Raw genomic sequence first — 23,673 nt, forward strand, 5'->3', positions numbered from 1 at the left:
TTCCTCTTCTTCTTCATCATCATCATCATCATCATCATCATCATCCCCTTGCCCTTATATAATATGGTAATTGGTATAAGTATATTGATATATATTTGGATAAACATAGTACGGTTGTGAAATGCCCAGTTTTTACATATACATATATATATATATATATATAATACATTATATAGACTCTTTTTAGGTAAGTTTTATATACATGTATTATATATACATATATAATATTGTACCTATAATCTGTTTATAAATCAGTAACAGAGTTTAACGTTCAATATAACTTACGAACAAAGTTTCTTTTCTTTGCTTTTCTTTCTTTTTTTTTCTCGTTTTGTTTCGCGTATTTGCCCTTATTTGCTTCCTGCAGAACGACGAACGAAAGAGGGAAGAAAAAGTATTCAACAATTTCATTACGTTTCGCTTATCTTCTTCCTCTTTCGTCTGGCCTCTCTCATGCCTAAAATGTTAGTCTTAGCCTCTCAATGATTATCAAATGTTTTCATATATGCACATTATAAACACATACATATATAATCTATTATACATATATAAGCTGTCGAGCCGCTGCCATGTGTTGTTGTCTTGGGTTTTGGTTCTTTTTTTCTTTCTTTGTTTGTTTGTTTGTTTGTTTGTTTGTTTGTTTGTTTTTTCACTTTAGTTTACCTTTCCCCGTCTTAAACCTTATATTCCCAAGTACAGTATTATGTTGTACCTAAATACACTAAGAAATAAGAAAAAAAAAAAAAAAAAAAAAAAAAACTTGAATTGAATTGAATTACCTAAACGATTTTTTTCGACAGTACTAAATGGTACATTTGTTCGTAGAAACACTTCGTCTATTTTCGATTACAACAACTTTTTCATTAATTAAATAGTCGTTCAGTCAGAGTCGTGAGAACTCTATAAGTTGGTTCATTGAAGAAAAATAGATATTTCAGTCCAAACACGAATTCAAATTTGCCAAATGCGCAAGGTTCACGCATAAACATGATTGAAGTTACTTCTCAGCACTCTAACCTCAAAATCGCGACTTCGTCGTGGTTCCTTGGCTTTCGTGATAAAAATTACGAGTCAAAACTTGTACGGATAAGGTATTTTTACTCGAGTTATTACATCACTCGACTTCGGCTCGGCTTCGGTAAACCTCGCGTCTCGTCAAAAAACCGTATCCATACTAGTTAGGAAATGTACTATTCCGCGCTACCTCCGTCAAAATCTCGACTACTTGGTAGTTTTCGACAGGAGATAGCGCAAAAAATAGAATTTATGACACGAGCCCATATAGGGACTTCTTGACTCGTGTGATTGGCACTTAACACTCCTTACGAAATCCCTATTTAATGCTCACTTGCCACGGAAATAACTATTCCGTTGTTCCGACTGACGCGTATAGTTTCTCGAATCATATAATTCTTAGATTCGATCGAACCGGAGATTGAAAAAAATTATTCCACTGGTTCGACGATTTTTTCTTTTTCTTTTTTTCCTTTTCTTAGCGTATACATACGTCACACATACCCTACCCCTATACGCATGTGTAATGATATGTACATCGGATATACATATAATGCGGATAGACGCCATTGTGGGAATTGACCATTTTTTAAAATTACATATTAATTGTCAAGTGAGTCGTGTTATACGTTTTTTGTAATGCATGATCTGTAACATGCGTATAAGGTCAAAGTGTTAATGTTAATATATCCCTGAACACCGTACGGTACCGAAAAATAAAGAGCTGAAGGGGGGAGGGGGGGGTGATATTTAGTTTGTAATTTTTCTTTAATTTTTTCTATTAAAATTGCCTTGACGCGTTGGACAAAGACTGACTATATATAGCGTCCTTTGAACGGGCCACTGACTGCAGCCATTTAATCGTTATACCTTAAACCCCGGACACCCCAAACATACCTTAAGTTGGTACGTAACACATATCTATATAACCTATAATATATAATGTGTGTGTGTGTGTGTGTTGGATCTGTTGTCTTTATTTAATTAATTAATGAATGATTTATTTATTTATTTCTTTACCTAATTGTTCATTTATTCATAATTTATTAAATCCTTCGTTCATTCACTCGTCGAAATGTCGGAAAATGTATTATTCTGTTCAATATGTTCGACACACTGTGCAGTATATCTATACATTCTATTAAAATTGGTCCGTAACGTGCAGTGGAAAGACGAGAGAACAAAATCTCGAATATGTACCTACTTTTGAATTTTCTGTGTTTCGTTTCCCAACTTTATACTATTAAAACTCTTCAATTATATCATTTAAATCGTATAATTGACAGGGTGACTCTCATTTACATCTATATATATATATATGTATATGTATATATTTATACATCCGTTGCGTGTATTTATTATGTATGTGTTTCTAGTATATATATATATATATATCGTTTGATTGTTGATGCTTAATGTTTTATCAGACGTTCCCCTATTCCCTATACATACATATAGAGATCCCGAGCGGTTATCCCGATGCAACCCTGCAGCGCGGAATTTCGCATACAATATACTAACGTTTCATTTCTCTTTTTTTTTTTCATTTTTTTTCTTCCTTTTTTTCAACAACTTTTACATGATGCATTATATGCATCGATATATCACGTGAATATATACATTTTTCTTTCATTTTTAAATCTAACGACATTATTCTTTTTTTTTTTTTATACCATATCACGCGATTTCAAGTACATATCTATATGTATAATATAACGTATAGCTTGAAGTATAATATTGATGTCAAACTGTTTTATCGGTATTTGGTTTTTATTTTCCGTTCTATTTATTATTATTATTATTATTATTACTATTGTTGTTGCTGTTGTTGTGGTTGTTGTTACTATCGTTATTAATATTATTATTGTTATTATTATTTTATTATTATTATTATTAGTATTATTATTATTATTATTCTTGTTGTTGTTGTTATTGTTGGCACCGTTATTTTCTACGTTTTTCATCTGGAACGCGAAACTTTGTTGACTTCGATTAGTCGATATAGAAGAAAAGAATAAATATGATATCAGAAAGAATGAATATTCAACAAAAGATATATTGCGCCCGTTTCGTCGTCTTGTATTATTTATTAACAAAGGGGTGCAATTTATGTATCAATGCAATTATAGGTTGATTCGTAATAATTTTGAAAATTGTCAACCCCTGCAGGTATAAATAATGCTGCGTTATTGAATCTTGTTGTTTGCGAAATTTTCTTCTCTGCCAGAATGTGTGTATGTGTATGTGTGTGTGTGTGTGTGTGTGTGTGTGTGTGTGTGTGTGTGACTAATAGATACTCGTATGATTGGAACGATCGAAAAATGAAAAAGGCTGCGAAGTGTAAAGTATACCTAAGACGTATAACGTACATATACGTAAGACGTGTGTGGACTTTTATATATTATAACGTAAGTGCGTATATATATATATATATGCATATAGAAAGTAGCCTGGGTAGTGTGTGTGTGTGTGTGTGTGTGTGTGTGTGCGCTCGCGTTGGACTGTTTCATAATAGGGAAATATTTTTATCTATTTTTTCTTCATCTTTTTCTTTTGCTTTTCTTTTTTCCTTTTCTCCCGAAGCAAGATATGTATACATGTATGGGTTAATTTTAGCTGAATAAAATTTTTCCAAAATAAAGGATCCAATTGAACTGACTTTTGTATGTGGAAGAGGTTTTTCTACTGACACTATGTCACGTGACTCTTTAAAATTTGTCAAAAATAATCGTTTAATGCGATTCGATAATGGTACCGGAGCAATTTCAATAGAAATAGTAACATACAATTGTTATCGCAAAAGTCGAAATTTTGTTTTGAGTCCGCTATTTTGAACAAAAGTTTTTTTTTTTTTTTTTTTTTTTTTTTTAAATTCCTGCTCTAGCTAATATCTCATTTACCGTAGTTTCAACGCGCAAAAAAGAAAGTCCGCTGTATAAACTTTGAAGACAATTCAATAATCATCTACAAGATTACGTCTTGGGATTTTTTTTTAAACCTTATTCAAACGGTAAACGACATAATAAGTTCTGCCGCAACCTATCGGTCTTAATTTAAAAACCTTGTACTTCGTAAAGATTCTTTTCCACATCAAAGATAGGGATAAAAAAGAAAAGAAGTAGAAAACAAAGGAAAAACAATAATTTTTCTCTAATTTGAAACAGTCTAATACGTGTATTAGAATTTGTGATCGCATTACCGCGTCTCGTGATTAATGGATTGATTTTTTTTTAAATTTATTTTTAGATATTATACCGGATTTTTAAGCTAATAGCAAAGTGCCCGCGTTATATACATATATATCAGTCTATCCAATGTGTCAGTGCCTGCAGGTAAAAGACTACCTCGTTACATAGGTATAATATTTGGTGTCGTATATGTGTATGTGTATACATATATACATATACATGTATGTATGTATGTATGTATGTATGTATGTATGTATATGTATATACAGTATATTGTATATTGCATATAATGTACTACATAGGTATTATATAATAGGCTTTACACGCGCGTACGCAGGCCTGGATGATCTAAGTAAGTCGTATTAATTAATTGTACCTTGGCTACCTAACAGTCTGTATGTAATACACTCCAGCGTCATCGTTACCCGGTATAAAAAATTATATGACGACCGGGTGGAAAATTTTTAAGAAGCAATGTTTGCATGCTATCGATTAGAAAAAAACAATTCTTCGCATACCATAGACACTTCTGGGGGTTCTATTTGTCTATTCTCGTACGTTTGTCAAAGGTATGAGAAAATTGCGACGATCATTCTTCCATCATTAATTGTCAAATATACTTGCGCGCGCTGGTCTGTTTTCCCGCATGATACTAATTCGCGTTCATCTATATAATAGATATATGTATATATATATATAATATTCATTGTTTTACTTTTCGTGGTACGTTGCGTGTGTATTTGACGAATAACCGATATATTCTTCGTATTGCATGTATCTACGCACGCGCGCGCAAACACCGACACACATATATAAATATCTTTATACGCATATGTATATACGGTTCGGATCGTCAATATGTACAATATTGCATTTCATCAGTCTAAATGGTTACCTTATTTTGTATATATATATATATATATGTGTATATATTTATTTATATATTCATTTATTTATTTGATTTCTTAGTTTTTCACGGTCATTGATTGTTCATTCCTATTAAAATGTTTTTAACATCTTGATTTCATCATTTTTAATACAGCTACGCTTCAGTCCTCGTCATTACCGTTTTATCATTTCAATTTATTATAGAAAGTATACGAGACACTGCAATTATAATTATTGACGATCGCGCGCTTCCTTGATTATTCTTTCTGCCTCCCTTTGCCTCTCCCTTGATCCACAATTATTATTATTTCATGAAAAATTCATTGTCATACGATATGAAAATTATCGAGAGAATAGTTTGTCATTCAAAGAACCGTTGCACATTGGTTTTTTTTTTCTTTTTCTTTTTTTTTACACCTAGTTTGTAATGAGAGGGAATTTAGAAGATACAAGTAATGGTATAAAATAATCGTCGAAGAAGCGAAACGCGAGGCGATACTTGCTTTCTATATATAGTATATACGCGTACATACGGTATTTTTACCTATAGAGTAACTAATTATCGTTTTTTGCATTAACCGTGAAGTCTTTGATGCACCGGACGATCGTCAATATACTTTGGAATACAATTACTGACCCATTCCAAGGAAAAGACAACCTATATGTGTATCACCAGTCTCTGGGAAATACCTGTAGTATGATATATGTGTTACACTATAATAATGTACACCTAAGCTCGATTGTTTTCTGTCTTCCTTAATACCCTCCCATTCCGAAAATCCCAACCTTTTTGTCGTATTGTTCCGATGATAATGCACCGTGAGAGAGAGAGAGAGAGAGAGAGAGAGAAAAAGAGAATAAGAAAGGAAATTGATAGATAGATAGATAAATAGATAGATAAAAGATTTGTAGGGGAGAGAGAATCTCAGTGTTTAAGATGGAAAACGAACATTCAACTTCCGTAGATTGCAACGATAACTTGTACGTTGCACCCGCATCATGTCCGAGTTGAGATCTAACAACAATTATACGCTGAAACGACGTAGTCTCCCCTTATCGTGGCACAAAACGAAACGTTTAATTTCCAACGTTTATCTCTCTCTCTCTCTCTCTCTCTCAGTGCGTGTCACCATACCAAGTATTCAGAGCAACGAACTCGAAGCAGACGTACGCGCCTACCATATCTACTTAATCGTAAGTATATATTACTGCCACGTGTTTGATTGTAAGCCGCCTCAAGATTTCACTTCTCTCTCCCCTTGCATAAGTTATTCCCTAATCATCTATCGTCTCCTGTTTCCTCTAATATTATTGTACCTGCCCATGTATCCCCGATTTCGTCGACAGCATGGTACCTGGTGATAAAAACATCGATATTGCGTAGACGTCCCCAACATTGCGAAATCGGAGCATAGTGTAAGGAGTAAGGTATCCTACTTATGGATACGCCAATTGACGTCACGCAAGTCGTATTGAGCCTACAGCGCACGCGCGTGCGCGCGTAAAAAATACAACATAACCTCAACTACGCGTTGATAGACGCATAAGCAAGCGTGATTGATCGATGATCGCGTTGCATCGCATAGTTTCGCGAATTCGATAAATTTTTTAATTGTTCAATTGTTCGGTTTCTAAGAGCTGTAAGAATCGTGGTGAAGAATTAAGTCAAAGTTTCACGTGTGACGTTCTAATCTACCTGAAAATCTTTCAACAGTTTTGAATTGACCGCCTGTGATGACGTCGAGTGGCGGAACTTTTCTATTGGTTCGTCCGAAAAGCTGGATTGTTGTAGCAGCACACGTGACTCCTTACACTATGCATCAGAGCATCTTATACGATTAAATATTTCGTAATAACGACTGGAAAAAAAAAAACCGTACGAAAAAACAATTTCAACTTTTGAAATTTCGCGATATATTAAATTGAATACCTACATCCCCTAAGTCTGTTATTTTTTTTTTATTTTTAATTTTTTTATTTATTTTTTTTTTAAATTTTTGTTTGTTTTTTCTTTCCTCTCATTTTAGCATTTTTTGCTGTACCTAATTTTTTCTTAAATTTTAAATTTAAATATTATATAGGTACTACATGAACACTGGTTTTTTTCTTAAACTTATGTTTCAGTGAAAAATCAACCGTATTAATCTATATGATATAAGTATATCCTATATGTATGTATACATACATGTACTTAGTAAAATCCCTCAGTTTTTTGACACATTATATGTATGTAGATTGCAGATATATATATATATATGTATATAGTATACATATTTTTTCATTGCAATTTTCATTTTATTCCTATTCGCAACGCTTCTTTAATCTAGAAACCCATTTTTTTTTTTTTTTTGTTTTTTTTCCTTGTTTTTGTTTTTTTGCATCTAGTTTCTTTTTTTCCTTTTTTTTATGTTCAACATTTATTATCATTTATCACTTTGGTCAGCTGCAGTGCATGTTATGAATAATCCCACGAGCGACGCACATAATAATATTGTACTGAAGATATATATATATATATATATATTATATATATATCCGATTTTGAATCGTTTTTTAATGGAAATATTTTTTTTCCCACTTTATATTCTTTTCTTAACTCACCTAATATATGTAATCCATATCACGATAGGGATAGTCTTTGTTTGTGTGTGTATATATATATATATAAGCATATATATGTATATATACTTATTCGTTTATTAATTTATCAATATTTCGAACAGTAAAACTTTCGCATTATCATTGAAATCGCGCCGAAGCTGAAGGGTTTACGGTATCATTTGAATCTAAACAGCAACAGGATAGTCGTGAAGTAGAATTTTCTATCAATTTTAATATTTTATCAATATACTTCATCTTCTCAAGACGCATGTTGTTTCGATTAAGTACCGTAATGTATTGTACAATAATAACTCTACCTCCCGCCCGATATACATACCTATATATACACATATGTATATATATTTTGTATTCCTGCCGCTTATTATAAAAAGTGAAACAGACCTTAAAACTCCGCCTACTTATACCTTTTATTGCCTATAAATAAATCGCCTACCAGATTTCCCTAAGGGGTTTTATGCCGAGGGTGTGTCGAATTTGCGCGTGATCCCTTCAACGTGCGACAAGAGTAATTAATGATGATAAAAATAATGACACTAACAATAATAATAATAATAATAAAACAACAGTAATATTGGCGAGAGAGATATTATTAACGCTCCTTTCGCACCTGGTGTGAATGTGGGATTTGAGAATAAGAAAAGAAAAAAAAAAATAAAAAAAAAAAAGAAGAAGAAGAAGAAAAAGTCAAATAATAACAACAATAATCTCGCACTCCGTGTGTGTGTGTGTGTGCTTATATGTATAAAGAGACAAGGAGGATGTATCTCCTCTACCGTTGCTGCCCGGCAGCGCCGCCGGATCCGCTGCCCGCGGTGAGGTTATGATGGGGTTTAAAACTATGAATAATCTTGACGTGAGCAACCATATTATCCTTCCGTGTGAACTCCTTGAAGCATACGGGGCAAGGATAGTACTTGACGTTCGGTTTGTGGGAGGTGACGTAGTGACGGCAGAAATTGCTTATGTGGGTGTAGGTCCTCTGGCATACGGTACACCTGTAAACGTCACCCTCCTTAACGCAAAAATCCCTAACCGAACCCTCGGACCGTTCGTTCTCGACTTTGAACGAACTCTCGAAGTCGCTTTGACTTATCTCTGACTCGGCCGATACCAAGTTGAATATGGCACTGCTGCTTAGATTATGCTGATCTTTGGATTGTAATTTTTGGTCGGACGACGACTCGGACTCGAAATTATCCCCCGTCGTCTGGTGATGATGCTGCTGATGAGTTTCGCTTCCCTGATGTTTCGAGCTTATCGTCGCGTCGTATTCCTTGCGGAAGCAACGCTCGAAGTCTATACGGATCGACGGTGACGATGCGGATGCCTGTTGCTGCTGCTGCTGCTGCTGCTGATGCTGATGATGTGTGTGAACCCCGCTCCCGGCACCGGTCGACGAGTCTTCGCCGATTTCTGCAAAATTTCATCAAACTGATATGTCTTTAACGAACGCACCATCGCCACATACTACTGTAGGCCAATAATCTTTACATTTCCCATGGATCTGTATACACATGCGTTTAGACACACCCCGCGATTCCTCGGTCCACGGTTGAAGTTATAAATTTTAAAGATTCTTCCGATAATCGAAAATGGAAAAACAATCGTTCCTTGACTTTCGTTTAGGTACCTTAGATAGGTACGTTATGCTCTTTCTCGGAGGACAAAAAAATTTCGAAACACGAGGAATTTTTTTTACAAAAATACGTGCTGCACGCGAGATATCTTTAGCTTACTGGTTGTTCGAAACAAAAAAAAAAAAATATTCATTACGTTGCGATTTTTCTCGTTTCTACACGATACGTTGTCTCTTCGTATGTGTAAACGCATGTACAGATACATATTCTTTTAATAAAGATCACTGTATAATAATGTAAAAATTTCAATATAAAATATGTAAACAAATCAATTAGAAAAAATAAATAAATCAAATATATAAATTAAGTAATTTGTGGGGGGAAGCAAAAGGAAGGGTAGAGCCAGCAAAAGTTACTGTGCTTATTACTCCACATGTGTTTCTTTCTTTCCTTTAATTTTGTTTAATTTTATTTCATTTTCTTTCCTTTCCTTTCTTATTCTTTTCTTTTCATTTCGTTCCTTCGTTAGATTTGCCTTTAATATTTTTCTCTTTCTTTGATATAAATCAAGATTATCATTTAATGTTACAAGCTTTCTTTTCCTTTTTTTTTTTTTTACAGTTCCAAACTTTCCCTCTCTCTCTGATCCTCCTCGACTAATGCAGAAAAGTTACTTCGCTCTATCTCTCTCTCTCTCTTTCTCTCTCGCTTTCACACATTTTTTTCTGTTTCTATGTCTTTCGTTTTTTCTTCTTCTTTCTTTCTTTCTATTTGTAACTCGACATTGGAAAAATAGGTAGTAAGAATACACGTATGGAAAATTCCATCGAGAATATGAAAATTCATTAGAGAACAATGAAATTAACAATTTCATCAATTTCTTTCTGTTTCTTTTTTTTAAAACGGCTGGCCTTCCCCTATAGTCTTTCGCTTCCCCGCGTAAAGGCATCAAAAAATGTGACTCAATTCTCAACTCACCTGCGCAAGGAAAAAAAATCATGAAATATATATATATAGATATATATATAACAAGTATCACTGTATTGAAAAATCTTCGATCTTCGTTATCATCATATATATATATGTGTATATATATATGTGTATACATATATCTTTGTACATCACTTATTTTTTTTTTTTTTTTTCATTTTTCTTTTCTTTTCTTTCTTTTCCCTTATTCTCGTCGTTTTAACGGCCGATAAAGTGATACCGAATAACGCGCGGGATTTTTTTTTTTTTTTTTCAAGCAATATACAATTGCAATATATCGTATCGTTGTCGTTATACCATTTATGTATAAACGACGTAAACGAGCGTTATACTATAAGTTAACCAGCGTTTATAAAAAAGTAAGCACCGCTAGCTGGCTCCACCCCCTCCTTTTACCAACAACCAATGACAAGAAAAGTGTTTGTATTTTTTGTTGTTTGTTTTGGCATAGAGAATTAAAAAGGTTGGCTATATATTCATTAATTTATTAATATATTAAATAATTAATTAATTAATCAATCAATCAATCAATCAATCAATCAGTTTGTTCGTTTGTTTGTTTGGGTTTTTCAGACTATCATTATATCTTCTCTTCCTCGTCTTCTTTCAGGTTTTTCATTTACATAGTCGGGTTATTTTTCTCAAAGATGCTGTACGTCTGTTTTTTTTGGGCGAGAAATAAATTTGCAAACTGTCTGCAAAATTTATACGATAAAAAAAAAAAAAAAGTTAAAAAAAATCATATACGTTATACGAAAAGTAAATTATTTGCAAAGAAGGGACTGTATCAGAGTGTTTCCTAACTGCCCTTAACCGTGGGTTAAAAGTGCAAGGTTAGAGGAGTTCGGAAGCTTAGTTCACCTGAATCTTAAATCGAAGATGAAAAATAAATCTGTCACGTGGCTTCGGTCAAACTTTTCAAAATAAGAATAAAAAAAAGGAAAAAAAAAAACGAAAAAAAGATTGAAAAATTTTCCCCCTAAATATTGAGAAATTTTTATTTTCAATTTGACCAGAGTGACAACACAGATTTGACCTCGAGTTTTAATACAATAACAAGAAATTAACAGTTTTTTGAATCGGAAAAATGAGTAGGCGAATACGAAAGATCTGACCGGGCAGATGACACACAAAAATACCTACAAACAACACCCTTGATTTCTGCAGCGATTGTAGATAAAAGAATTTAGATAATCATATAATTTAAGAAGTGAAAAAGATGATGAAGAAGAAGAAGAAGAAGAAGAAGAAGACGATGATTTCTGATTTGGGGGGTGGGGGGTAGGTGGGTGGGGGGGGGTATAGTCCGTCACACGTCGGAGAGAGGCGACCGTGACGACGAAAAATTAAGTCAAACAAACGAACAACCAAACAAATCATTATGCAATCGTAAAATTCCAGTATTAAAAGGTAGTATTATGGGTTGGATGATACGTGCGTGTGTGCATTTGCGTGTGTATGCGTGTGTACACTGGTGTGTTTATTATTAGTGTGTAATGCGCGTGATTATTGGTGTTTCATATTCTGCTTAACTTTTGATCGTGTTTTTCTCATTGTTGTAGAAAGGTTAATAATTATTACAACGCTTCGAATAAGCTAAGAGTATGAGCGCGGAACTGTTATACAAAAAATATGTTGAAACATGTTGAAACATGTTGGATCAAAAAGGCATTTGTAAAGACTGCGGTCCTCCCTGCCTCCCTCCCACCTTCTTCGCGCCCTTAACAAATTCAACTATTTCATTATCGTTACAGTTTTCACAGAACACAAACCGTGTCATACTCTTAGCGTTAATAGCGTATAGCATATAAAAAGGCATTAATTTTACACACCATGCATGGTATAATAATGACATTAATAATAAGAACAATAACAATAATAATGATAATGATATAACAATAAAAATTATTTTTATATTTTGTGGTTTCTTCACCGACGTTCCGTTCTCACATTTTGTGTGTGTGTGTCTGTGTGTTTTTTTTTTTTTTTTTTTTTTTTCTTTTTCCAGATGTAGATGACTTATAAAAACGTGATATGCATCACGTACGTACAAAATTATATCTATATAGTTAATTGCACTTGATATATATATATATACCATCATCGTTCTATAAAATTAATAATAATAATCATAGTTGCATAGTCGTGTATTAGTTGATAAGTAATATATCGTATTTAAAAAGAACGTCAATTTTACTAAGAAGGTAAACAAATTCAATTGTAAAAAAAAATGTTTCTTCTTTTTATAAAACCACAAATACCAACAACCCTGCATTTAATGCAGATTGCAACTAACGAACCGGTAAATATATTTTCCCATTTCCCGGGAAATGCATTCTCGTATAACCAAAGAAACGACTTTACACACGTACGATAAATAATTTTCAAACTTTTTCCGACGAGACTCACTACAAGTCTTGTCAAGTAGTATATGCTCAAACTTTTCCGTATTACCGTACAGGCTGACGATACAAAAGTAGAGAAATAACGAATCACGCTAATTCATTGAGCGCTGATACAAAAATATAGAAAAAAAAAAATTCTCTACAAGGGATGGGTACACTGTTTGAAAATATTAAAATCACAGGGGGATGGGGGGGGGGGGGGGGTGTGGTATTTAACTTTAGCTTTAATTGATAAAAACTTCGGGGTATAGTTTTTTTGGGGGGGGAGGGGGTTCATCTCCTGTACGTACATATGTAAGATCAAAGTATTGCCGGACATTGAGGTCGCGCACAATATCAACGCGAGCGTATTTGCTGATAGATCCGTAACATGTAGAATATTAACACGCTACTATACCTTGATTTGCATGGAGTTTATGTACAGATTATATCCGACGACGACAAACGGTGAATTAATAGGTAGGTATATTATACGCGTTGCGTACGCAAGTCGGGTACCAGGTTAGTAGTAATACATAGTAATAGTAATAATAATGATAATAATGATGATGATTATAATGGTAATAATAATAATAACAACAACAACAACATTACGGTGTCATCGAAGTATTATTTCAGTTGAGTATGAAAATGATGGGTTATATTTTATATTTAATTTATCGTTAAATGATAAGATGCAGGTAACTAGTGTGTCGCCTCTTACCTTGCTGGAAACCTTCGCTTCCCTGTCTACTAGGCGGTCGAGCAAATGTCTCGTCTGGAGCTGAAATTCAAAGTAAGAAACGAATCGAATTATTATTTGTTTTATAGAATCTGTGAAATCGCAATAACATGAATTTACCGAATAAACGAAAACCCCCTATTCGTACGAGTGAAAGAAAAATTGCGAACGCATTTCGTCTTTGAAAATTAAAACGGTATTCAAGATTTTGCTTCAAAAAACCAACTCGAAATCGAATAACTTTTTTCTTCTCCATTTTTCTAACAACTTTGAATCGTTCTACTCACATTTAATCATATGTATAACGAGTATCGATTCCAGTCGGTATACGATACAGAGTTCTCTAGACACTTTTTTTATATCCGCATTTATGCAGTCCCCGAAATAAAGAAAAATAAAAAAAGTTCAACAAAAAAGACAACGAATGGCTAAATGTTTTCGACACGGGGTAAGTAGATTCCGAGTTTATCTTGCCTCCACCTCCTCCTCCTCCTTCGACATCCAGGAAACACCGCCATCGTGTCACTTTCCACCCGGGAACTTCGCAACAACCCACGTTACGATACATGTATACACACACGCATAAATACATACACACACATATATATATATATATAGTGTGAATAGGTCGATATAATAATCCACTACTTCGCAAGTAGGTAAAAACCAGTTTATCTACTTTTTCGTTCACATAATTTCGCATCCTGCTTCCCTGTCTCCCCCCGTCCGTTTTTTTTTCTCATTCGCGACCGAATATCTGTAGGCGACGATGTTAGGATCTCTTAAGTACGATCCGTGCAAGTTAGTTGTGTCCCAATCGAAAGACGAGTATAGATATGTAACCGAATGAAGATTCAAGTATAGGTACAGAAATTCTTTTAAACTAATATGGCAATCGGTGTGAGGATAACTTTAAAAAACTTATCTAGTTTCATTTGGTCATTCCAAAAAATATATCCTTCGTTATAAATACCAAGATTGTCACGAGGTTTGAAAATTTTTCTGGATATTATACCATATGTCGCAATTATCGCAAGCTACGTGAGATTCTTCGCGTCGAATTTGAAAATACCGAGATCAGGATTCCCCATTAGGGTCGCTAAAAATCTCGAACTTGAAAATCTCCAGACAAACGATCTCGTAAACATGACTCATCCGCAACTCGCGCTACTATCTGGAAAGTCTCGAATATTATCAGTTTTGTAAAAAAAAAAATTTCAACTAATTTTTAGCACCGTTAACTTACCGGAAAATAATAATTCCCAGACACGAGAGAATGTTCAAAACTCAGTTAAACGAATACCATGAAAATATGAATATAAATCCAATTCCATTCAACAGATTCGATCCACTGTAATTCCTGCGTATAATTTTATATTTTAATAATTTTCACCTTCATCTCCGAATTCCCCGTCGACCTAGAAGTTTCGAGCATTCATTCCTGAGAACTCTTGAGAGAACTCGTTTCCGCTGCATTACAAAAACAATTTTAGTAGTTCGGCAAAACGGCTGACGTCGTGCTCTCTCAAAGCTCCTCAGGATGCAAGAAGCTTAAAACATCCGTGAACCGTCTCTAATTCTCAGTTCTCACCTTGCGCCGAGGTACTAGGCGTTGGCTCTGGTTCTCGTTTGACTTTCGGCGTGACAGGCTCCGGTGTGTCGGTACCATTTTCCGTCGGCTCGCTGTTCCTCGTACTGTTGGTCTCGCTCTGGAAATCAAGTCCCATTTTCATTTCCATCATCTCCGGCGATCCCTGGACGAGATCACCGCCGGATCCCTGGCCGTCACCCTTCGAGTCGAGAGGTGTGTCGGACGAACCGCTTAGTTTCCTAGGTCTGCCCCGTTTCCGTTTCGGTGCCGTGAGTGCCGAGCCGAGCAGAGGGTGACTCGACATCGTCTGAAACCTTTTCTGCGACGTGACGTGCTGCTGCTGCGAACCCGCCTGGTTTATCCGGTGCAAATTCGGCGGCGGTGGTGCGACGGAGTTCTGGTTACCGTACAACGACGACGTTATACTAGGCAGGTCGCACTTGTCCTCGTTTACCTCGGTCAATCCTTTGATCCTCAAGGACTCGGCGACCCGGAGGAAGGCGGTCAGCCTGTCCTGGTCAACGCTGACTTCACCGCGATACATAAAGTCGAGTAGGCTTCGCATGTCGACGTAGGGTACATCCTTCAATATCACTATCGGGTGCTTGTCGGGATGCCCGACGAACAGTGCCTGTGGTAAATAAAAGAAAATTTTAGCCAAGCTTAGGAAACTCGACGACGTACAACGAGAGGATCGTTGGATACGCAGAAAAGTTTATTATTACAGATATACGTTATTAGTCAAAGTAAATAAAAATGAAACAAGTGCGTTGTGTACCTGGAAATAGGGACTGCATGCGGAGAGGACCATTTTGTGAGCTCTGAGTAGCTGGCCCTCAACGGCCAGGGTGACGTCGACGAATGATTCGTCATGTAGTAGCTGATCGAAAACGGATAGCAGATTGCTTTGGTGGTTGTTCCAGCGGAGACAAAACCTCTGCGACGCCATAGCTTCGCTTCTCAGATCCGCCAGGTTCCCGTTTATGTCCGCTAACATCAGACCTTAACTCTTGATTGTTTTAAGATTTTTCTCTCTTCCTCCCTTCCTTGTCCGCTTCCTCTTTCTCTTTTTCTTTTTCTTCTTCGTCGTCGTCGTCGTCGTCGTCGCCGTCGTTGTTGTCGTCGTCGTCGTGTTCGTCGTCTTCGTCGTCGTCGTCTCTCAGTCCTTCTTCCGCTTGCTTAATTTTTATAACCTAAAACATAGAAAAACACCCAAGTGATTAAAATATAGAATATGCACAACATGTGTCATAACATCTAAAGTTAAGAGTTACGCCGGAAGCCTTTCCGTTAAACTCACCGCTCACACAATCAGCGCCAGCAATTAGGCAACCGAAATTACATTTTCAAGTCTGTACTACCATTTCCGAAAAAATCCGACTCTGCAGCTGACGTGGACTCTGTCGGTCAATCAGATGGAAATATCTTTTCACAAATGGCAGTGCAGACCCAAGACTTAGCTGCGATTGCCCCTTCGAAAGGTTCGAAGTCAAGTTTCCCAAAAAACTTCCGGTATATAATGTACGTGTGTGCGTATGTATATACATCCATATACCAAACGTCGTTATACGATATGCATGCACGTATAATACTTACAGGGAGTAAGTTTTAAATCGTCATTATCTCAATCGCACAGCTCTTTAACGATATAAAATAAAGTATCGCCTTCCACTGAAGACGATTAAGACTCCCAGTAAGTATTATACGCGTATGCATATTGTATAACGACGTTCGGTACTTTCGGCATATTTCCTCATCGTTTTACGGTATTTTGTTTTGTTTTTGTTTTTTTCTCTCTCCACAAATTTTTTAATCTTATTTCTCTACGAAACGTTTTTTCCTCTCTCTTCGAAACCGAGTGTAGGTATAGGTATGCGACTCGATGTACGTGGGTGTACGCATAGAACACGACCCTGGACCGTACACAGGCTGCGGCCACCACAGCTCGACGATGGAATCAAGTCGAGCTGCTCGCTCGGTTGATTCCTTTTACATAATTCTCCTCTCACCCCTCGCCCCTCGCCCCTCGCCCCTCGCCCCTCGCCGCGAAAGGCAACCCCGCCGATCGCCGAGGATAATACAAAATAGCATGTATATTACACTCTACGTCACTCGAGGCGAATTATTGTTGGTAATACATACACGCATCAGTTTCGTCGATTTCGAAACTGGATGTCTCGTCCGACAAACCTTGTAATACACACTTCTCGAGCAGCTAGCTAGATACGATAATTTATTACAATTATAAACGATAGTTGTGTGGTTATTTTGTAAACGAAAATTAAGGAAATATTGAATATAGATGGTTTAATTCAAGAGAAATAATATATATATAGTTTTACACGGTTCACCTCTTGATCAAACTACATTTTTTCTTTACATTTTTGTCTCGCCTGCTTATGGTTCGCGCTTTAAAACGCCGCCCCACCTTGCGCGTCGTCTGGCGCAGGGAGAAGAATCGGAGTTCTGCAAGGATCGATAGGAGGCGACGCGGAAGCGAAATTTTCGCGTACAGGTATTCCTACAATACATGTTTTGTCGCTATATATGAACGCGGCAGACAGCAGACAGCAGCAGCAGCAGCAGCAGCAGCAACAGCGGCTAACCGGCTGCTGAATCAATAGAAATTTTATACGCACGGTAGAATCAATACGAAATTTACATTCGTATGCGTGTACGAGTATCAGGTAGGTACTGTATACTTGCGTACAGATCACGTGTCCCTGCGTATGTACTGACATACGTTTATATGCCTTTTTTCTTGACACCAGAATGGATACATAGTAAGTACCTTACAGGTATAGATGCCGTAATAACGGTAGGATCAGAAAAGTCTTTGAGTGGAACAAAGATAATGTAAAAAATGAAAAAATTCACTTTTGATAGACCAGTTTTCACAAGGTAATCGTCGTACTCTTGATGTAAACAGAGTAAAGTATTACAGACGATCAATATTACGCGGGAACGATAACCAAACAATTTAGAGGGGACTTACGAGTTTCTTGTTTTTCAAATAACTAAATGAAAGATGTGATCAAAAATTCCTTCCAACAAAAGTGCTGCATGCGCAAGGAACTTTTGGAAACGGTAGGCTGAAAATTTTTTGCCAAAAGTTTCTTACGCGTGCAGCACTTTTGTTGGAAGGAATTTTTGATCACGTCTTTTTTAATCGTTTCAAAAATCAAAAACTTAATATCATCAAAATTTCACTGTAGCCCCCCCCCCCCCCCCCCCCCCCCCTTAAGAGAACAAAAATGCAATAGTCCTTCCATCGAGGTTGCTCCCATACCGAATGACACACGAGTTTCGATGCCTACAAGTTTATCGCCGTGCCATCAATACTCCGTTTCGATAATCCTTCAAATCCCTTTCCGAAATTCCACAGTGTTTAGCCCCATTATACCTACGCACGTACCGTTAAGCTGCCGTTCATGACCAAACTGACCAAAGTTTCCAGGATAACATTTGACTGATAATATCACAAGACACATACCTAGCAAGACTGTATTCACTAAATTTCTTTTGACGGAAAGTCATGCACGAAAATTAAATATCGTTGCAATGAGAACATATTTTCAAAATCGTTCTATACGTCAAAATTTCATCATTTCGCATTCGATGACAATTTTTATACCGTGAATGGAACGTCGAGTGATTAAATTATTGTAACAAGAATACATCGATTAACGGTGATATTATACCTAATTCGAAAGTAATGACTAGGTACCCGAATGCCATTCCGAGTTAACATTTTTTCGTTTTTTTTTTTTCTATAGGAAAATTGCATCTGTTTTGAATACTGTTAGAAGGAGGATAATGTTATAAGAGAATTTGAGGAGTATTCTATATCTACAATTGTTATTATCGGAGTTAAATAAATAAACACAAAGCTAAGGTTTGCTGCGTTTATAAATCAATCAATTAAAACGGTAGTAAAAATTGTTTTAACAACAGTGATCTTTTCGTCAGTTTATCCATATGTCTTATGGAGGAACCGTTTTTTGGGGAACCGATCATCGCATATCCTCATAATTTCAAGTCGTAAATATATATATATATGTATATATATATATATACCGTAAAACGATTCCGTGAATAGGAGAACCACTCCCGGGGCTTTGGCTCCTAACGCTAACCAACGGCACGTAAGTGCAGTGGAGTAGAAATGTCGGAAAATATAAGAATCACAATATATGGAATTGTCAAAAATTCGAAAGTCTGTTTCATGAGATTACAAAATGTAGAAGTGTCAAAATAGGGAAAGCCAAAATATAGCCTCAGCGGGATGAATAAGAATATAACGAGCCAATATGTGGAATCGTCAAAATATCAACGATTCTAATGCGTTTTACTTTTCTATACTTAATATTTTCTACGTTTTGCCTTTCCTCCACTCTTCAAATTCACACATTTTCAGATTGAGCAAAATCTAGATTTTTCTCATGTTTAGAAAAATCAATACGGAGAGAATAAGAGAGTTTGCAGGTGAAAACTGCAGGAAAAGAGGGAGACGTCAAATTATTTTTTTTTTTTTTATTTTTGTTTTTGATAACATACAGTATTTTATTACCAAAAACTTTCGTGTGTTCTTCTTTTCCTGCATTTTTCATTAAAACCTGCTCTTTTCCTTCTCTCCGTGAATATTGTAACCCATCACATGGCTATTTCAGTTTTTGACCTCCACCCCGGTGGCATGGCAGGCCAATGAGTTACCACGGCCTCGTTCAAAGGGCCCGTTACAACCAATTCTAGCCACAATACGGTGACTCATTGTCAAAGGTTTCCGACTCATCGTCAGAAATATGCAGGATATTACGTTCATAAATAATCCCCGATCCCCTGATACACAATTCTCCAATACCGTTACTTCTTACGCGAAATATTGATATATGTAGCTACACGGTGTGAGTGTAACACGATAAATTAACTAATAGACCAAGAGCGGGCACGAAATGGTCGGGGAATGCCCGTTACGTACTTACGCAACAAATGTGCATGAATTGTACGCGCAAGGTTGAGATGCAGATGCAGAAAATGGTAAATAAACGGTGAAAATCGGTCGTTGTTATTAGAATTAGTTAGCAGCCGAGTACGTCGACACGTCGATGTTCCTTCCCGCCTTTTTATCGTCCCTGAAGTGTATCGATATAGCAATAAGTACGGCAAAGAGTTGGTTGTATCACCGCGTTAGCTATTGGGAAAATAAGGACGACAACGAAAGGGAAGAAGAAGAAGAAGAAAGAGAAGCGGAAGTAGCTACAATAATAATAATAATTAACAGTAAACCTGCCACGTCACTCGTATCCTATTGGTCGTTTACTACTTCCACCTCATCGTCATCCCCTTTGGGTTACATCCCTACGCGTGATTATTAGCCTGCAAATAAGGAGTATAGAAAGAAGAAAACGTCCTGTTGAAGGACTCGGAATCTCTTGACGAAACTGTAGACATTAATATGGAAGACAGGCAGAACTGACCTATTAATCGATTTCTCGAAAAGAAGAACGGATTGAAGAAATAGAAAAAAATGCAAACCCTTTCAATCATGGTGGTAAGTATTCTCGCGAACTATTTTATATCCATTTTTTGTTATTTCTGGTGGTGTACTACTAGGTTTTTTCAATACTCGAGAGTAATTATTAAGATATAAAGTAAATTATTATTGTTAGAATGAAATCGATTGAAAAAAAAAATCGTCAAACTTGAAAGAATAATTCATTTCCAAGAACAGCGCGTATCTAATCAGCGACCCCAAAAACCCCTCTGTAGAGTTTTTCAACGGCATTCCATGCAATTTCAAATTTTCATCCACCATATTAGATTCGCAATCTCAAATTTTTTAAATCTGATTTCCGATTCGTAATCAACGTTACTGTTAAAAAAATCGACACAGCACAATAATATGTGACTCAAAGGGTTAAGTTAACGGCTGATGATCGGCGCGTTGGTATTTAACCGGATTCTGTTCGCGAGTGGGTTTGTAGTTTGGAGACACATAGAGATATATATATATATATATATGGGAGAATCAGGCTCTGCAGGAACACGAAGAAGTTCAGTCTCACGATCACTCACCGGCGAGAAGTTTCATGGTCGCCGTTCGCCCGTTCTTATATTACGTGTGTACACACATACGCATCACACATACCTACAAACAAACGCGTATACATTTATACTTATTATTTATACATATAGAGAAATATACTTTTTTATTTTCCCACTTTACGCAACGCATGTAATATTCTCATCTGCTTTCCTCCTTGCTGCCTGCTACTGCCTCTAGGCTTTGCCTGTCGCCTTATCTATAATGTCTATCCTCGTCTGTCTCTTACCGCAAAAACTAAAAACCAGTATACATATCATACTGCACGGATATATATGTGTGTGTATAGAGACGTGCGCGCAATACTTGGCATATAACTAAGTTACTTTTCATGTGCATAGAACGATATGTTGCAGCATACGAACTGTGTATCGCACTAGACTTGCGTAAAAAAAATTTACGAGTATCATTTCAAATAATTTCCTCTAGTTTTCCGCTCGAATGATTTTTATTTTCGGCAATAAATAAACACTAATCAGTTTCAAAGTCTTTAAAGAGAGAGAGAGAGAAAAAAAAAAAAAAAAAAACTATCCTCTGTTGTTCCTAGCACAAAACCATTCAGCTAATTCTAATCTTACGAATAAATGTGATAATTTTCTTACCATAAACTACGTAATGTACACCGATCGGTATAAATCTTCAATACATATTATCATATACATTGAACAACGCAGTAGCATTATACACGCGTGATAGTTTCTACCTATCTAAACGACCCTAAACGACGATGATGCATCAGAGCGAGTAAAAGCGAAACACAACTGATACTCAATGCGAGTAAAATGGTCAGAGTAGTTAATGTACGACTAATTAGAAGGAAAAGAGAAACTAAGTAACGGCGAAACGAATGAACGGTGCGACACGACCCATCGCGCTGAATTGGTACACATTGAATCACACAGGTGGCATCGAGTCCGCGATGCTCGTAAGCGCAGAGGCGCGCAGTTGTATCGGTGTGGCTTATACCGATCCTCCTCTACTCCTGTAACCACCGCCGGTAGCCGCAGCAGCACGCCGTCGACGACGACGACGACGACGACGACGACAGGCGTACGCACTCACGGCCAAGCGTTGCGTAATCTCAAACTCACCACCACCTCTCACACATACACACACACACACATACACAGACACAGACACACCATGGTTCGTGGCATAAGCAACATCGTAACAAACAGACAAGCAACCACCAGCGAGCGCGACGAGAAATAAACGAACATATATCTACTGTGTGTGTGTGTATATATATATATATATATATATCAGGAATCAAAAGGCTCTCGGCGGAGGTTTCTTGATCGCAGGATCCCTCCCATGATCTCACCACCCGCTGTATAATACGTAGTCGTGAAATATTACGTCCATACCTATAAGTTGATACGTAAGCAAAACACACCTACGCCTAGGCCTGTACAATTCAGTGGGATCACGTGTCCGCGGTATGTTCTTGCCCCTCTTTGGTATGTACATGTGGGGATAGGCCATATTCCTATGTGTATATGGTATTACTACATGTGAATTATTGTGTGCCGTGCTGTTGCTGCTGCTGCTGCTGCTATGTCGGGTATAATAATTATTTATCAAAACACCCCGACCTTCGCGAACGCGGACGAAACCTGACTAGACTGGCGCGTAGCCGCGAGAAGGAAATGTACATCGTATGCTTGTGCACACACACGCACGCACGCACGCACGCACGCACACACGCACGAACGCGTTCGATACGGGGAAAAAAAACCCTGCGATGATAATAACGACGGTTACAGCATCATTGGAACATCCGTGATTATATGTATGTATACATATACGAATACGTATCGCGCATGAATATAATATCCGATAATCGATAATTTCCGAGCGTTGAAAGGCGATTTTCAAAGATATCCGGATTGGACATTGGAAATAAACGAATGCAAACACTGTACGCTGGCATAAAAAAAATAAAATAAAATAAAATAACATTGAAGCGTCAACGAATCTGAACGATTTCGTATTCGCAGCAAGACATGATGTGTTGTCAATGATTTCTCATTATTACAAATAATACTCCAATCTCTGTATTTCCTTTAATATTAATATTATAACTTAAATTTGATCCGTTAATAAATTAAATTTTTTTCCTTCTCTCAGTTAATGGCTCGTCGATTACATTTCACACACACACACACACACGTGTGGGCAGATATTACGCACACAGATGAACAGCAACGCGACGACGCGCAGGGTGATGACTAGGATAAGAAAAATAGTACAAGAAAGGATGTTTGTCGAACGATGTTATAATTCTGTAAATACGTTGTTGCGCAGCATCGAGTCGAGTATGGATATGTAAATTCTACATAATAGACTTGCACGAGGATGATGCATTATTTTATCCTGGTTTGCCGCCCCTTGCTTGCGCGCTACATTTACTATCCTACACACTCGTACACTCGTACACTCGTACATAATTGTTTCATTTGCAACGAATACCGAACACACGCTGCTCCTCGCTCGTCTAAACACATACATACATGCACACATAAATACATGCATACATTCGAGTAGGTATCGCACGTTTGTGGAAAGTTTTTT

The 23,673-nt window shown here is 36.6% G+C and overlaps 1 protein-coding gene across 7 annotated transcripts in view; it reads right to left on the minus strand.

The window, feature by feature from the left end:
- The window catches only part of LOC124411597 (protein tramtrack, alpha isoform-like), a 55,337-nt gene that overhangs the window by 23,003 nt on the left and 8,661 nt on the right, over nucleotides 1-23,673 (minus strand). For 6 of the 7 annotated variants that reach the window (XR_006929685.1, XR_006929686.1, XM_046890815.1 and 3 more), the window contains exons 2-4: nucleotides 15,775-16,189; nucleotides 14,997-15,627; nucleotides 13,388-13,447 (exon numbers count right to left, since the gene is read on the minus strand). Coding sequence is in view for 5 of the 7 variants with exons in the window: in XM_046890815.1 (XP_046746771.1) it covers nucleotides 13,388-13,447; nucleotides 14,997-15,627; nucleotides 15,775-15,993 (910 nt within the window). In the remaining 2 variants the exon portion in view is untranslated. Of the gene's footprint in view, nucleotides 1-8,433; nucleotides 9,050-9,079; nucleotides 9,126-13,387; nucleotides 13,448-14,996; nucleotides 15,628-15,774; nucleotides 16,190-23,673 lie in introns of those variants that run through there. The other variant, XM_046890816.1, reaches the window with a different exon arrangement.

The sequence above is a fragment of the Diprion similis genome, chromosome 10 (genome assembly GCF_021155765.1).
Source record: "Diprion similis isolate iyDipSimi1 chromosome 10, iyDipSimi1.1, whole genome shotgun sequence".
NCBI classification, from domain to species: Eukaryota; Metazoa; Arthropoda; class Insecta; order Hymenoptera; family Diprionidae; genus Diprion; species Diprion similis.